The sequence below is a fragment of the Rutilus rutilus genome (assembly GCF_951802725.1).
Source record: "Rutilus rutilus genome assembly, chromosome: 4".
NCBI classification, from domain to species: domain Eukaryota; kingdom Metazoa; phylum Chordata; class Actinopteri; order Cypriniformes; family Leuciscidae; genus Rutilus; species Rutilus rutilus.
The window spans coordinates 9,583,778-9,600,340 of NC_140212.1; the positions used below are offsets into that span (position 1 = coordinate 9,583,778).

The 16,563-nt window shown below is 39.5% G+C and overlaps 1 protein-coding gene across 1 annotated transcript in view; it reads left to right on the forward strand.

The window, feature by feature from the left end:
- Nucleotides 1–8,477: 8,477 nt before the first annotated feature.
- Nucleotides 8,478–16,563, forward strand: part of pcloa (piccolo presynaptic cytomatrix protein a) — a 51,591-nt gene continuing 43,505 nt past the window's right edge. The window contains exons 1-3 of the mRNA XM_084406942.1: nt 8,478–8,886; nt 11,508–12,633; nt 13,902–14,972. Of these exons, the coding sequence (XP_084263068.1) occupies nt 8,705–8,886; nt 11,508–12,633; nt 13,902–14,972 (2,379 nt within the window). The 5' untranslated portion in view covers nt 8,478–8,704. The remainder of the gene's footprint in view (nt 8,887–11,507; nt 12,634–13,901; nt 14,973–16,563) is intronic.

Here is a 16,563-nt window from a genome sequence, read left to right on the forward strand (position 1 = left end):
AGGGTGAGAAGGACCATAACAGAAATTTCACGGTTAGGGTTAGGTCAGGGTTAATTAAAATTTTAATGTCTCATTTAGATGAGATGTTTAGCTTTTTTCCACTGTGTATAATAAATTGTGACTGTTATGAAATAACAATAGGCTAATAAAGCACATTAATACAAACTTAAGGCGTTGATCATCTTGTTTTGTAAATATGCCTTGCAGAATACAGATAGCCTAAGACAACCAGTTGAGACAAACATCTTGTTCATAAACTCATAAGCTATTTGTGTTATATATATATATATATATATATATATATATATATATATATATATATATATATATATATGTTTTGTTGCATATATGATTCATTACGCATTTTAAACTTAAGCTTCTTTGTCATCTGCATAATGTGTTAAGGTCACAGTTTGTACTTATTACCACTAGATGGCGTGCTACCTCTTTTTTCCAAAACTCAGCATGAATACTCAATGAATCAGGAATGGGTTTTATTAAAATGTGAACTGCATACTGCAAGATATTCTATATAACATATTACTCTATATCTTATGGTTCCTTTACTATGTTCTTCAAAATCTCTATGATGAAGAGAGAAAAATTGCTTTAATAGCAAAGCACTAAGCACTGTTCATTTATTCTGTGCCCAATTAAGGTTTGAAATGAGTGTGCGCATGTAAGTGTTTGTGAGAACAGCAACAGAAATGAAGCTGCCCTCGACACATCCATCATCTCCGCCACATCAAAAGTGTCCTCAGAGAGCAAGTGTGTCACTCTGTATCCTGGAGATTTGTGTGTGTGTGTGTTTGTGTGTCATAAGCACACATTTATGAGCGCACAAGGCGTGCGTGTGCAAGTGTTTGCCTACTCATGAATCAGAGGTCTCTTCACATTGTCTGACTCACACAAATACACCACGGCCCTGAGGATTCTGGGTAGAAAGGAGATTCAGGTCAGAGCCAAGGCAAAAAGTCTCTCTCTTGCTCTCTGTTAGTAAATGTAATTACTAGAGCACATTTTGTCTTGGATTTATTGCTGGAAAATTAATTTAGCTTTCTAGAATAGTTCAAATTAATTAGATTCTGACTAACAATTCACACACACACATGCAAACATTAGAGTTGTCTGAATCAGTATTATTAAGATTAATAAAAACTAAAACTATTCAAAATTGTTTTCAGTAATTGAAATAAAGCTGAGATAAAATATAAACGTCCGTTAATAACTATAAAAGCTTCAACTAAAATTAGAAATGTTGTCCTGGAAACTAACTGAGATAAATACGTTTCATTTGAAATACTAAGTAAAACTACAACTGAAATAAAAATGAATTAAGGGTCTGTTTACACGACACCATTTTCAACAAAACTTTTTATGCATTTTGGCCGTTCATTTACATGACAGCGACGTTTTCGCAGATCTGTGTGAACAGGGAACGTTTTGACAACGTTTAAAAAACGCAAAGGAAAACGTGTCCGTTTTTAGTACATTGTTGTCATGTAAACGTACCCTAAAGCTTAAGCTAAATTTTTTACAAAATTACAAAAGCACAAAATTACTAATACTTAAACTAAAATTAAGAGTACGTTTACACGGCAATGTATACTAAAAACTGAAAGGTTTTTCCTTTGCATTGTTCCCGTTCACACGGATCTGTGAAAAAACTACTAAAAACGCTGTATTATTCATGCCAGGCCAGTAGGTGGCGATGTTATTTTGTAAAGAAACACTATACACGTCTGTAGACTAAACACGTAATATGCATTTTTGTAGATAACACTGGGACAGTAACAGTATCGTTTTCAAAAACGTACACTTTGAAACCAGTTTTCAAAAGTTCGCATTTTCAGGCCCCCGAAATTCCATTGTCGTGTAAATAAACGGCCAGAACGCATAAAAAGTTTTTTTAGCTGAAAGCTGTCGTGTAAACAGCCCCTAGAATAAAAACTTATTCAAAATATTAATAAAAACTATAATAGTAAACAAACAATACTAAAATAACTGATATATATAGCCTGATAATCACAAGGAGTCAGAACTGCAACTGTGTTTCTGACAAGAAGGTACATCTTTATTTTTACTACATAATAAAAAAGACTCCCCACTGCCTCTGTGCATTTATATTTAGCATCACAGCAAGTGATGAAGTCAGCAGTCAGTCACCAGGCACAACCCCCCTTAGCCCCTAATCTCAGGCTCATTATGGAGTTAAAATGAGCTCTGCCCTTGATGAGAACGGTACACTTCACCACACCTAATGAATTTCCCTCTCTTCCTCCCCCTCCTTCCTTCCTTCCTCCTTACATCCTTCTCTATCGCTCTCGTTTACAGTTTGGAGGCATAACCCTTGGAGCATGGTAGAGGCGATATCATCTACAATTTGCATTCGTTAGAATATTATGCCTTTTTACTTTTCAACCGCCTGAATAATTTTCACTTTCACATAATATCATGGTTCCATTTGTTAGAAACCTTTGGTCACAGATTTGGGTTTTTCATTTCAAGGGTCAAAAAGGAAATAGGAAGCTTCATTTACTCAGCCTCATGTTTGATATCATATATGACTTTCTTTTTTTGGTACATAAAAGCAGACATTTTTAGAAATGTTTATGCTGCTCATTTCTATACAGTGAACTTGCATACAGTAACTAGGGCATAACATGGGACAAACTGCAGCATAAAAGAACCTGAAAAATAGCCCATATTAATTTTGTGCATGAAACTGACCAAAATTACAATCATTGACTTAAAATCTCACTGGTGCATATGCATGGTGCATTTGTGTTTCACAGAGGAAAGTGAGTCATACAGGTTTGGAATGCCATAAGGGTGCGTAAATAATTCTATTTAAAAATGTTGGTGAACTATTCCTTTATTAGACAATCTTAGGGAACCTTCTTTTAAACCAGTGGGAAGTGAGCTGGATAGAGCTGGCAGACATGAGCATCTGCATCTCAGAAACAACCTGAAGATCCCATTAAAAGAGAAAGTGACAATATGTCCTTCACAAACAATTTTCTTTAACCTTAATCTGAGTCTGGACTGAAGAAAACACCCTCCCCACTCTCACACAGGGAATAAGAGATACTCTGAGCCTTATTATGTCTTATTATGTAATGATTTGGCAAAACTGTGTTGTTAAACTTAACACTAGAGAAGTTAAACTGTGATTGATCATGTCTTTTAGCATGGTCAATTTATGCAACATTTTTAACAATTTATGCTGACAAATGTAATAACATGACTATATTGGTTTTACAGGAGTTCAGATTTTCCTTGCCAGCTGTACAGCAACTCATGACTTGTTTCAAGGTAAGACTTTTATAGCAATATTCCCTGCATAAAAACAGTCATTCTTACCTGATTTGTATTATTGTTACACATTTTTATAAATTGAAATCAGCATAAATTAATGAGTTTCAAAAAATACTGACATGATATATAATTATGTCATATTAAAATCATGTTTATTTCTTTCTTTTTTTTTTGTATTGTAGTACAGAGAATTGGGCAAAATGTTAATGAAAGTAATGGCACAATCTGAACGGTTCATCGGTTAATCATACTGGATATGCTTAATTTTCTTAATGCAAAATATCATTTCAGTTTTTTCCCTTTTTTTTATGTGTGTGCGCCTGTTTGCATGTGTGCGTGTGTGCATGTGCGTGTGTGCATGTGCGTGCGTGTGCGTGTGTGTGCACTGTTTATGCAGTGGGGTCTAGTCTCTTCAGATATTTTAATATACAATTTTTTCCAATGTTGTAAATAAAACATTATTACACAAGATTATTAGAGTACATTTTACAAGAAAATACAATTTCAGTTTGTCTATTCAAAATTTGTTTCTTTGTAATTTTACATTTAAATTTAAAGTTATATTATCATCAATCATCACAATTTGAGACCTATAAATATTGAAATCTTCAATTTGTCATTATTCATTTTATTTAATAATGTGTCTTCTGTCCATCTTTAAATTATATTTAGGTTCACAGAGTTTCAATGTGGCTTTGACCCCAGTTTATACACGTGTGCTTGTTGTAAGTGCATGTTCCCGTGACTTATTCTGTGAGTGTGTCTTATCCAAGACCCTGTGATTGGCCGATGGCTCGTAAGAAAGCTGATTAGAGGTGTGTGTAAATTAAAGGGGGTGTGCTTTCTGCCCAGGCAGATGCAGGGTGCAGCCAGAGAGGGGAAAGACACCGTCCCTTTAAGAGTGTATTTTTAGCCAGGCATTTATTAGGTCTCATTGGGACGGAAAACGGGGTGTTAAGGGTGGAATTAGGGACATGCACACTGTCTAAGAAGGATGTGGAGATCAGGACGGCTAAAATACCACAAATGAAACGTCGTCCCCAGGGAACAAAGTGCACAAGGACCTGTCCAACTCACGAGTACTGCAGCCAACAACAGACAGTCAGCTTGTAGTGCAGGTATGTGACCCTTTGCTCTCTTCTGGATCCAATTTTTAAATCTCTTTGTCACTCTTTTGTCACTTCCTCTTGCAACTCAGCAGCACTTATAAACTCTTGCCACCTGTCTAAGTTGTTTTTGTGGTTTTCAGTGAGTGTATATATATATATATATGCACTGTATATCGTCTAGACAGGAATAGTATTGAGTTCATAGGTAGAAATGATTGTTCATGTATGCATTTAAAACTATAATGTCTTGTTTTGTAGATTAGTCATGGTTCATATGAAGCTCATAACCTGTGTGTGTATCTTTTATTGGCGATGTTTTATCTATCTTATATTCATCTGAAGGGTCATGCCAGGCATATTTCTGTAAGCCCATATTCAATTTTAATGAGCCACGCACTGTGTGTGATTAGGTTTCAGGCTTCAGTTACACTTTTCTGCTTCTCTGTGCGCTGTAAGTCACCCATACACACCGGCATACATACAATACATGTCGCACAGCAACACACACTTACACATTGTAAAGCATAATCAATGCCTTCAATGTTTGTATATGAGTGTGTGTATTCATAAGAGAGACAGGGCTACAGGAAGTCAAAAACAGGTGGGTGAGCATATGTGGCTATAGAATATAGGATATGCATTACTGTTCAAAAGTTTGAGTAAATTAATGCATTTATTCAACAAGGAAGCATTAAATTGATCAAAAGTAACAGTAAAGACATTTATAAAGTTACAAATGATTTCTATTTCAAATACATGCTGTTATTTTGAACTTTTCTATTCTATAAAAAAATATTACAGTTTCATTATTAACATTGATAATAATAAAAAACAATTCTGAGCACCAAATCAGCATATTAGAATGATTTCTGAAGGATCATGTGACACTGAAGACTGGAGTAATGATGCTGATAATTCAGCTTTGCCATCATGTAAATAAATTACCTTTGAAAATATATTAAAATTGAAAATGGTTATATTAATTTTTACAAATATTTCATAATATTACTGTTTTATTGTATTTTTGATCAAATAAATGTGGCCTTGTTACATTTAAACATAAAACATTAAAAACCCTTTTGAATAGCACTGTGTATATTTATAGTTTGGCCAGGTTTCATAGCTATATTTACAGGACTGTGTGGTGTGTGTGTGTGTGTGTGTGTGTGTGTGTGTGTGTGTGTACTTCCGCTTCAGAGCGTTGAGGTCATTAGAGTACGCTCCAGTGATCAGCCCTGTGTGGGAAAGGCTATCTGTTCTGGGCCGCCGTTCATCACTGTAGACAAGAGGAACAGAAAAAGAGGGAATAAGGGCAGGACAACCCCATAACAACAATAATCGTAATCTGTGACTCTCCTGTCATTGTAGTTATCCTGATTGTGGTGCCAACAGCAGATAGTCATGATAGAGAGCTTAACTTACCGCTAATTCTCTTTGATCTCATTAATTGATGTGTGGAGATCGTTAGAGCATCTGTGGATCTTGATAAGAGTCCATCTCCTCGATATAGCCTAGGGACAACAGCTGGTCGCACAGAGGACGAATTCCCCCCGGAGCTCTGGACTGGGCTGAATAAACCCCCCTGTCACATCATGCAGTCTTCACTCTGATGTTAAGCAGGGTGGAGAGGATAACACGTAAACGGTTATACGGAAGCCGGAAACAGCATTGAAGGAATCTGATATCCTTATAGGACTGAGATGCACAGCGTGACTGATTCTGTGTCTGAGTGTTGAATGATAATGCCAAATTTCGCAGGAGTGTGTGCAAAACTGTTGCTTTATTTTCATTATTAGTGATGCATGTGGAAGTGGGGCACCACAGTGTGTGTGCGTGTGCGTGTGTGTGTGTGTGTGTGTAAAACTTATAGGCCTGGTTTCACAGACAGGTCGTAGAATAAGCTAGGATTAGGCATTAGTTTAATTAGGATATTTAAGTAGCTTTTATAAATGTGCCTTAGAAAAAAAAACATTACTGGTGTGCATCTTGAGACAAAAATATCGCTGACATATTTTAGGAGAAAAACAGCTCAAACATGCGTTTTAGTCAGGACTAGGCTTAAGTCTTCCAGGGGAAACCAGGGGATAGTATTAATTTGTTTGTTTTTTTCTTAAAATGAAGCTGAAATTAGTCAAATATAAATATTAAATGAAAAACTTTATATATATATGTAAGTTAAAAATGTTGCTTTAGCAACATTAGAAATAAAATAAGTTGAAGTACTAAAATTACTAAAACTAAAATAAATAGATATCTAAAAAAAAATAACAAAAGCACATAAATGACTAAATATTAATTTAAAATGAAAAGTGAAAATATCAAAATAAATATATACAATTATATTTTATTAATAAATACTAAAATAACACTTTGGGGTACAGTCTGTGATTAAGCGTGTTGGTTGGTTGAACCCTGTGAATGAACAAATTATAGGTCTGAATTTTACAGGAGGTGTTCATTTTCTTTGCCTTATCAGTTTCAGCCATGGAGATGATGTATTGTTAAAACCATAGCTGAAGATAAATCGATGCTCAGTCCTGCTCCTGGAGATCTTCCTTCCTGCTGCGTTTGGTTCCAGCCCTGCTGTTACACACCTGTCTATGATTTTCAAGAGATCCGGAAGACCTTAATTAGCTGGTACAGGGTTTTCCCTGTGGTCTTTTTGTCAAAGTGCTATAGAAAGCACTTAAAATGATTAGGAGAAGAGGGGAAAACCTCTTAATCAGGAAATCGCCATGGCCCAAAACGTCAGTTGCATGTCTGCTAACTGCTAGACTATGGTTCAGACAGTGTTTGAAACACATCTGGTTTAAATTTCAGCAGTGATTCTAGGGTTATCAAATATACGTATCAGATTGAGCAATGAAAATGGATGCTTCCTGTAAAATATGATCTGTTTTTGGACTCTTCACAAGTTCAGAATGACTCATATGTGTTTCTGCATTTAATTTGGCTGCTGCTGCTGCTGCTTCAAGCTTAATTGCAGTATTTGATATGAACAGTTTAAGAACTGTAACTTTAGGAAATGGATGTATGCAGCCCTGGATAACACCCTAATGTTTTATTTCAGTGTTTTGTTCAGGATTGGTTCAGTGCTGTGTTGATCTGGTTACACTGGTGAGAGTGATCCTGCAGTCAGCTTCATCTCTGCACGCAAGTGGGAATCAATAAAGGTTGCTAATGGAGACAGGATTTTCTTCCGTCACTCCTAAAGGCTGCTCAGACTTATACTAATATTAAGTTGCACGTCTGGGGCTTTCTGGGTTTCAATTCATAGAACATGCAGTGCAAAATTAAAATACTAAATCTGTCGTTTGATTTTGTGTCTGTGTGTTGCTGTAGATTCTCCCTCTGACTCTGTCAAAGTCACTGCTGACAAGCTCCTTCAGTATCTCCTTCTGTTTTCAGGCCATTGGCAAAGCTGAGCCAAGGACATATTGATGACTTATGGACATATTGATGCAGTGACTCATGATTCCTATTCAGCAGGAGATCTGTGAGCAGGATGATTGTGAATGGATGTGTTTGTGAGTGTGTGATCTATGCATTGGTTGGATGGCTAAATCTTATGGCAGGTACTCTTTTGCACAATATTAATTATAGGGTAAAGCACTGTTTCAACTTTATTTACAAATTTTAAAGTGTACTAAGAGCCAAAGGCACACTTAAAATAATGCTACAATATAAAAAAAGAGAATATATATATATATATATATATATATATATATATATATATATATTAATATTAATATTAATTAAAAAAATGTTTATGGACATGTAATCTGTCAACCACTCAATTAAAAATATTTAGAAATAACAGGTCTGTGTAACATGCTTCATGTAATGTAAAGTGTTACATCGTCTTGTTACTATAGTTGCGCTCCACCAAATCAGTTTGCTAATTAGGCTTGACTTGAGAGCAAAAATAAACAGGATAATTATGAGCACATTTGTTAATTCTAAGGCGCTTTGTCCCTTTAATTCCGTTTTTTTCATACGGCGACGTCTTATGATCACCTGTGAGGGGCGGGACATGCGCGTTGGATGGATGGAGGAGGGAGGCGCACAACTCTAGATCTACACCCGCACGGAGAGGCTCCGCTCTCGGGGTGTGCGTTAACGCCACAGAGACCCTCGAAAAAAAATGGAGAAATAAAACGCCATGCATCCAAAACAACCGCGGATACCTACGCTGTCGCCTTATTCCGTACATTAAGATCCGTATCGCCGCGTAATTAGCTGGAGGGAGGGGGATTAAAAGAAAAAGGGGGTCGATCATGGGGAACGAAGCGAGCCTGGAAGGCGGTGAAGGGGCGCTCACTGGATTACCAGCGGGACTCGCACCTGACGGAAAGGGTGGCTTCATCCAGATGCCCGCAGGGGTGGAGGCAGACCTCAGCAATCTGTCTGAGGAGGAAAGAAAGCAGCTTGTGGCCGCTATGGCCAAAGCGCAGTCCAGGCAAGTTGAAGTGTCTATAAATGTATGCCCGTAATGATGATGATGTCCATCCCTCCAGTGGCCGAGCGCTTGTGTTGATGGGTATGATGGGCTTGTGTTTTGATCAAGGCACTGCAGGTTGGCACATCACGACAGCATCACCGATGCAAAATATGATCACACCCATTCACGCTCTTGCTTCATGTTTACGGTCGTTTTATAGCGAGATATTTATTCCAGCCCAATTTTCGGACATGCATATGATTGCAATTCAATACCTACTTGGTGCACTTCTGTTTTACAGCTATACGTATTGAGAAAATTACCGCCGCTTTGCACAAAACGTTTTTTTTTTTTTTTTTGGTAATTGGTATCATCATCGTTAATATGGTGGGTCCCTATGTATGTGTGCTCAGTGGATGTGCATAGTGTTTTAATGAATGTAGTTTTCATTAAACCGCTTTATTCAGTCCATGAGATACACCAGGGTAACTGGTACACTTTTTTTTTTTTAAATAAAATTTCCTTGAAAAATATGAATGATCCTCTCTAATAAATATCCGTCCTCTGTGTATCCAGATCGACGTTGCGTTCTCCATTCTCCATCTTCTTCCTATGGGCTGTGTAGGTGATGTCATGAGCTGGTTTGGAAAACACTGGCTGAGAATAACACAAGTCCATGAAAATTCGATCACTTGAAAGCACGCGATCGACATCCTCTTTGACATTATCTAATTCGTAAACTGATTGAATTGTGTCTCTAAAGTTGCTTAGGTGTAAATGTGTTATTTTTACCCAAGCGCAAATGGGATGGGGGGATGGGGGGGTGCATACATATTAATATGACTAAATATAGCACCGCAAGAATAAATGCTATCATGCTCATTGATCGCTTTGCTTTTTGGGGAGCGTGCGGGTAGTATTAAGGCCTATTTATACTTCTGCGTCGAACTGCCGCCGTAGCTACGTCGTAGGCTGTGTGTAGCGCGCGTACCCTACGGGGTACCCTGACGTGCACCTCTCCAAAAATGTAACAACGCGTCAATTCTACGCCGGCACAAGCGCTGTGATTGGTCTGCCAGAACCCCTCCCTCGGGGTTTCACATGCTCCCAAGGTGCGCGTCAACGCGGACAACAACACAGAAGTATAAATTAAAACCAACACGTTGCCTACGGCGTATAGGCTCCGGCGTAGGTCCGACGCAGAAGTATAATGAGGCCTTTAAACTGTAACGCGGTCCTTGTTCTCAAGGCCTCATTATACTTCTGCGTCGGACCTACGCCGGAGCCTATACGCCGTAGGCAACGTGTTGGTTTTAATTTATACTTCTGTGTTGTTGTCCGCGTTGACGCGCACCTTGGGAGCATGTGAAACCCCGAGGGAGGGGTTCTGGCAGACCAATCACAGCGCTTGTGCCGGCGTAGAATTGACGCGTTGTTACATTTTTGGAGAGGTGCACGTCAGGGTACCCCGTAGGGTACGCGCGCTACACACAGCCTACGACGTAGCTACGGCGGCAGTTCGACGCAGAAGTATAAATAGGCCTTAAGCGTTTATTATATTGGGTTCGCTGTCCATGGTGCTGAAACGCGCACAGCAAAGAGCGCCACTCGATCAGAAACAATACGCATCTTGGACGTGGCGTGATGATCTTCTTTGGGTGAATGAATGACAGAACACCCAAATATATGTTAAAGAACGCCCACGAAAACAACCAGCAGTTCAGGCTGCTGTGCTGAACAGCCACTGTGTTAATAGTGGAGATGCACTGAAATGAAATGATTGTGACAATGTGCCAAAAACGAAAAATTTGTCTTTTAAATTAGTTTTTGTTTGGAATAAATAGTTTAATATTATCATATTTTTTATCATCTATCATATATTTCATATATTTCATATCTTTCATATCTATCATATATTTTATCATATATATTATTATCATATTTTTTAAAAACGATTACACTTAGCATGTAGGCTAGAGCAACTTGTATAATATTGTATAATACCTTAAGAATTTTGAGAGTAAAATGTCTTAACACCTTTACAGATGTAAAGGGAATTGTGGGAAAATTCTGATTAATAATGCACTGAGGAACTTTGGGAATATCTTGGATTTTTTAAATACCATTTTATATTTTTATACCACAATATAATTTGGGTTTTTGGCTTCTTTTTTTTTTTCTTTTTTTTTTTTTTGTGGCCTGAAAGTCGCATCCTTAGTTAGAAGTTTATATTCTCTTCTTTCACATTAAAAATTGTAGCAAAACAATTACTATTTTTACTAGTTTTGTGTAGTTTGTTGCTGCAGTTTTCTGATTAGAAGGAATAATTTACATTATTTACTGACATCAATAATAAAATATATATTATCAGCGGTGTCGTTCTTTTTTGTAACAACAGTTTAGTGTGACCGTGGTGTCCTTATATGTCATTTTTCTGCTGTATAAATTTAGCTTTTAATGATTGATTGTCTGAATAATTTGCAATGCCCCTTGAAATGTAGTTTTGAAATTTATCCAGAATAGCTATTAAGTATATAAAGCACATATCTGTTAAACAAATTTTAAACAGATTTTGAAAAATATATGTTTACTTGAGACCAATGAATGAGAAGTTGACCTTATGTATGTTCACTCCACAGGCCACCAGAGACTCAAGCTGGTGGCACCAGAGTTTCAGCTGGTCTCAGTAAGAGTCGGACTGTAGATGCATTTGGAGAGGGGCCACCTCCCAAGCCAAAGCCTGGACGGAGCCCCTCTTCCCTCAGCCTCCTTGAGTCACGTTTCCGGCAGGAGCCAAAAGACCCAGAACAACCACGAACCGGCATGTTCTCGTCTGGCTTCCTGAGTGGGGCCAACCCCCTGAGTGCAGTCTCTTCTGCTGTCTCCTCTGCCAGCATCCCAAAGTTTAGTTTGTTTGGTGATGATGAGGAGGAGCAGCCTGCAAAGCAGGAAGGAAAGCCACCTGGGCCACAGAGTGGAGCGGGGAAAGGTCCTCCGCAGCAAGGGGGTAAGCCACCTCAGCAAGGTCCCCCTAAAGGACAGGGACCTTCTCAGCAAAGACAGGGGCCTGAAAGCAAGCCTGGAGGTCCTGGTCCCCAACCACAAGGATCCCAACAGGGACCCAGGCCTGGGGGACCTGGACCTCAACAGCAAGGGCCTAAACCTGGAGGACCTGGACCCCAACAGCAAGGGCCTAAACCTGGAGGACCTGGACCTCAACAGCAAGGACCCAAACCTGGAGGACCAGGACCTCAGCAGCAAGGGCCTAAACCAGGTGGACAAGGACCTCAACAGCAAGGACCTAAACCTGGAGGACCAGGAGCCCAACAGCAGGGACCTAAACCTGGTGGACCAGGACCTCCGCAGCAAGGTCCTAAACCTGGAGGATCGGGACCTCAACAGCAAGGACCCAAACCTGGAGGACCGGGACCTCAACAGCAAGGACCCAAACCTGGAGGACCGGGACCTCAACAGCAAGGACCCAAACCTGGAGGACCAGGCCCGCAGCAACAAGGGTCTGTGAAACCCGGCACAGGAGTTGCAGGAAAACCCAGTGGACCTCAACAGCAGGGCAAACCTGGGCCGGGGGCTCAATCAGAAGGGTCTGTTAAAACTGGGCCTGCTCAGGGGAAAGCAATGTGTCCTCTTTGTAAGTCTACAGAGCTGAATGTGAAGGCCAAAGACCAGCCACCCAACTACAACACCTGCACTCAGTGCAAACAGCAGGTGTGCAGCCTGTGCGGCTTCAGTCCACCAGATTCAGCGGTAAGAGACAAACATGCTCCCCTTAGTACATCATTGACATAGATTTTACACTGGTCTAAATTATTATCCAGATATAGATAAGAGGAATGTCATGTGATACAAGGCTTCGTTTTTTTTTCAGACTTTCATTGAAGACTTAATTCAGTTCATACCTGCTATTTAAAGCTGTGCAGGGTTTGTTTTAATAACTCTTATTTGGTTCTGCTTGAGAGTCACCCTGCACTAATTCCTCTCATCCTGAGTTTAGGAGAAAAGTATTTGCACAGTAGGTGGAAGATTATCAAGGTTACTTGCGTCATCCAGACAGGAGGTGGAGGAAATTGTTTTTCATTGTGTATAGAAACTAAATTCATGAGTTATAAAGGCAGATTATACATACATTTGGCAAGAGGGAATAACAACTATTAGTCACACAATGTTAAAGGGATACTTCACCGATTAGCATTAAGCTTTGTATCAGTAGAAACCCGGTATTATTTTCGAACGACCGTGCTTCCCTCCCTCATGTCCCCCTGAGACAAGAGATTTCTGTATTGTGTGTCTGGAAAAAAACCTCTGATGAGGCAAAAATCGTCATTTTGCGTCATCGGATGCTTTTTTGGCCAGAGGCGAGAGACTACAAGTAGGAGCTCATTCCGCATGTTTTCAACCCGCCCATAGGGGGTGGGATCTCACAATAAAACGGCGTCTTTTAAGTTTCGAGTCAACTAGTAGCCTAGTTGTATCATTTCTTCCGATACTGCCCTCTGTAACCGGTAGGCGTGGCTTGGGAGTGGCCTCGTAGGGCAGCATTCTGGGAGTTGTTGTCTTTCATTCACATGAGCCAAAAATACATTTTCTGGCTTTTCTCAGTCTAGAAGGCACCAACTTCTAAAATAATTTCACATTTCTACTACATAAATGACCCAATTTAAATACACATTCATCTTTCCAGTGGTGAAATATCCCTTTAAGTGTACAGTGTTTTTCTTGTTTTTTCTTGTATTTTGTTTTGTATGAAGGATTTCAAAATGTGCATTACAATAAATGACTCAACCAAACTAACAATAAAAGTAAATGAAATAAAATTAGTGTACTTAAATCATAAATTTGTGGCTTTCAAGGTTTACTAATAAACCCAAGTATGAAGAGATTTTAATAACAGCAAGTTCGCTGCAAATTATTTATTTTTATATACAATGAGCATGAGGAAAACAATTGCAAATCAATATTCTAACAGAAATAATATTGTGCTCATGTGCCTTGACTTTCTCTGCTTGTTTCCACAGGGTAAGGAATGGCTCTGTCTGAACTGTCAGATGCAACGGGCGGTGGGGGGAATGGAGCCTCCTGGACCTCCAATGATGAAACAGCCACCCAAGCAGGGCTCAGCAACTCCTTCCCCACAAAGGATAGAGCCACCTTCTGGGTCTCCCTCAAAGGATGAGCCAGGGAAGAAGCCCCCAATGCTGACTAAACAACAGAGTATTGCTGATACAGGGAAAGGAAGTACACCTCCAGCAACACCAAAACCAGGACCACATCAGGGACCTGATCAACTAGGGGCCAAGCGTGGGCTGCCTCCTCCTCTTCAAAAACCTTCACAGAGCCCAAAAGGTAGTCCCCAGCCTTCTCCAGCAAAAACTACCCCGAAACAGGATGGAGGGGGCTTTTTTGGGGGATTTGGTCTCGGAGGTTTGACAGAGGTGACAAAACCTTCTGCAGGCGCCCAGGCTACAGAGTCAGTCACAGGGAAACTCTTTAGTGGTTTTGGTGGGTCGTCCAAACCTCAGGCTGGCTCCGCAGCTCAGGCTAGCGAGTCGGTCACCGGAAAACTTTTCAGCGGGTTCAGTGGGCTCACTGACTCAGCAAAGCCTCCGGCAGCAACTCCCCAGGCTGCCGAGAGTGTTTCTGGAAAGATGTTTGGTTTTGGCTCATCCATCCTAAGCTCTGCCACCAATCTCATCTCTGGGGAGGAATCAAAGTCTCCCCCCGAATCTCCTTTGGGATCGCCCCCTGATTCCCCCATTGGGTCCGACGTAGACTCCCCTCCTGGATCCCTCCCTGACTCAGGCTCAGATTCACCTCCCGACACGCCACCTGCTTATTCCAAAGACCCAGTATCTCCAAAACCAACTGCTGAAGGAAAAGCATTAGCGGACACATCACCTCCAAAATCTAAAGAAGTAGAGGAGCCTCCAGTTCAAGATTCAGGCTCTGACACCCAGTCCTGCTGTCCACTTTGCAAAGTGAAGCTGAATGTAGGATCAGGAGAATCGCCCAACTACAGCATGTGTACAGAGTGCCAGAAGACTGTGTGCAACCTGTGTGGATTTAACCCTACTCCACATCTCTCAGAGGTAAGAGTTCTGCTGCAACTCTTTGTTAAAATGTTTGAGTTAAAGTTATTTCCTATTGAAACAGGAAGTTGGGGCGGAACACCTCAAAGGGATTGTTCTGTTTTTTAGCTGGTAGGAGCTTTTAGTTTTTCGTCACAGCCTGCGACACCAAAAGAGTACTTTTGCTACTTTATTTTGCTTGCCGTTGGCAGGTGGTATTTATAATTTAGGAGGACGGGACATTCTGATTCCAGAGGGCATTTTATTGGACAAGAATTTGCCGTATGTGCCTCTGAACGAGATGAGTCGTCAGTTTTTTTGGTAATTTTTCAAGGAAGAGAAAGTCTGAGAGAGAAAGTGTGTAAATGTACTAAAGTAGGATTTTTGTCACCTTCATGAAGTAAATTGGCATGTATACAGCATCAAAGCTAACAGCTAACTCATTTTTAGATCACCTCTGATGATCAGACGTGTGCTTTAAAATGGGTGTGGGTGAGCTACAGTTCATGTATTGTTCTGGAGATTGACCATTTGCTCTTGCTCTTTGAACATTGATTGTTCTGTTGTATTATACACAAGTCTCATCATTCTTGTCCGGGTTTACTTAAAAAGCTTGACTGTGTAATCAAATGCGTTCTGAGCCTCTTTGAGTGAATTTGTTTAGGAATGTGTGTGCACTAAGGACAGGGAGAGTCATAGTCTGATCCCATCTCAGATGACTCACCAACTCGCTTCCTGTTTGGAAATTAGCCTTTGCTTTTTAGTGAACATAGTTGGGAGGTAAAAATCTGCAACTTATTTGTTAATCACTTTCTGTATTTACTACACTGGAATTTTTTTTTTTTTTTTTTTTAATGAGCAAGGGGATATATTTAAAGGGATAGTTCACCACTTTATGTTCCATTATGTTAACATCAGTTGCCTAGATGAAGGATCTAGACCTCTTGGACTTTTGTTGATTAATGGTTTCTATAATTAGCTACTATATATTCAAAAGTTAACTACTGAATTATGTTATACAGTAGCTGATTACAGTAGCTAATTACAGGGTTCCCACATTTATTGAATGCCTGGAAATATATGAGAGACCCAGACCTGGTAAAGTAAAAAAAAAAAACCTGCTTAGTCTCTTTGTGATTTGATTGTGTAGAATAACACTTGCACACAGTGTGTTCACATCAGTGTGTCAACATCAGTCTGTCCGTTGAGGGTAACTGCTTGTGTGACTCGGAGCTAATAATTGTCTCCTAAGGGACACAAAGTTGTCTTCCTCGAGCTGCATACATGTATCAAATCTCACAATGCTTTTTGTGTCTTATTGGAGGCATTTCTACACTTAAATTATTTCTTTAAATGAACACAAACTATCTGACATACCAACTTTTCCAAATGGAAAGAAGCCACTAAATTGATCTGGTAACCAAATGAATTGTTGCATAATAAGGCTTATCAGGTATATTCTGGTACATTTTGTTGTTGTTATTCTATTCATTATTCATTTTATTATACTCGGTGCATGGTTTCTTTTGTGTGAAATACAATTTTCTCCACACTGTGGTAAATAATTAAAAACATTTACTAAAATAAAACAACTATAATTGGTATTCTAAGT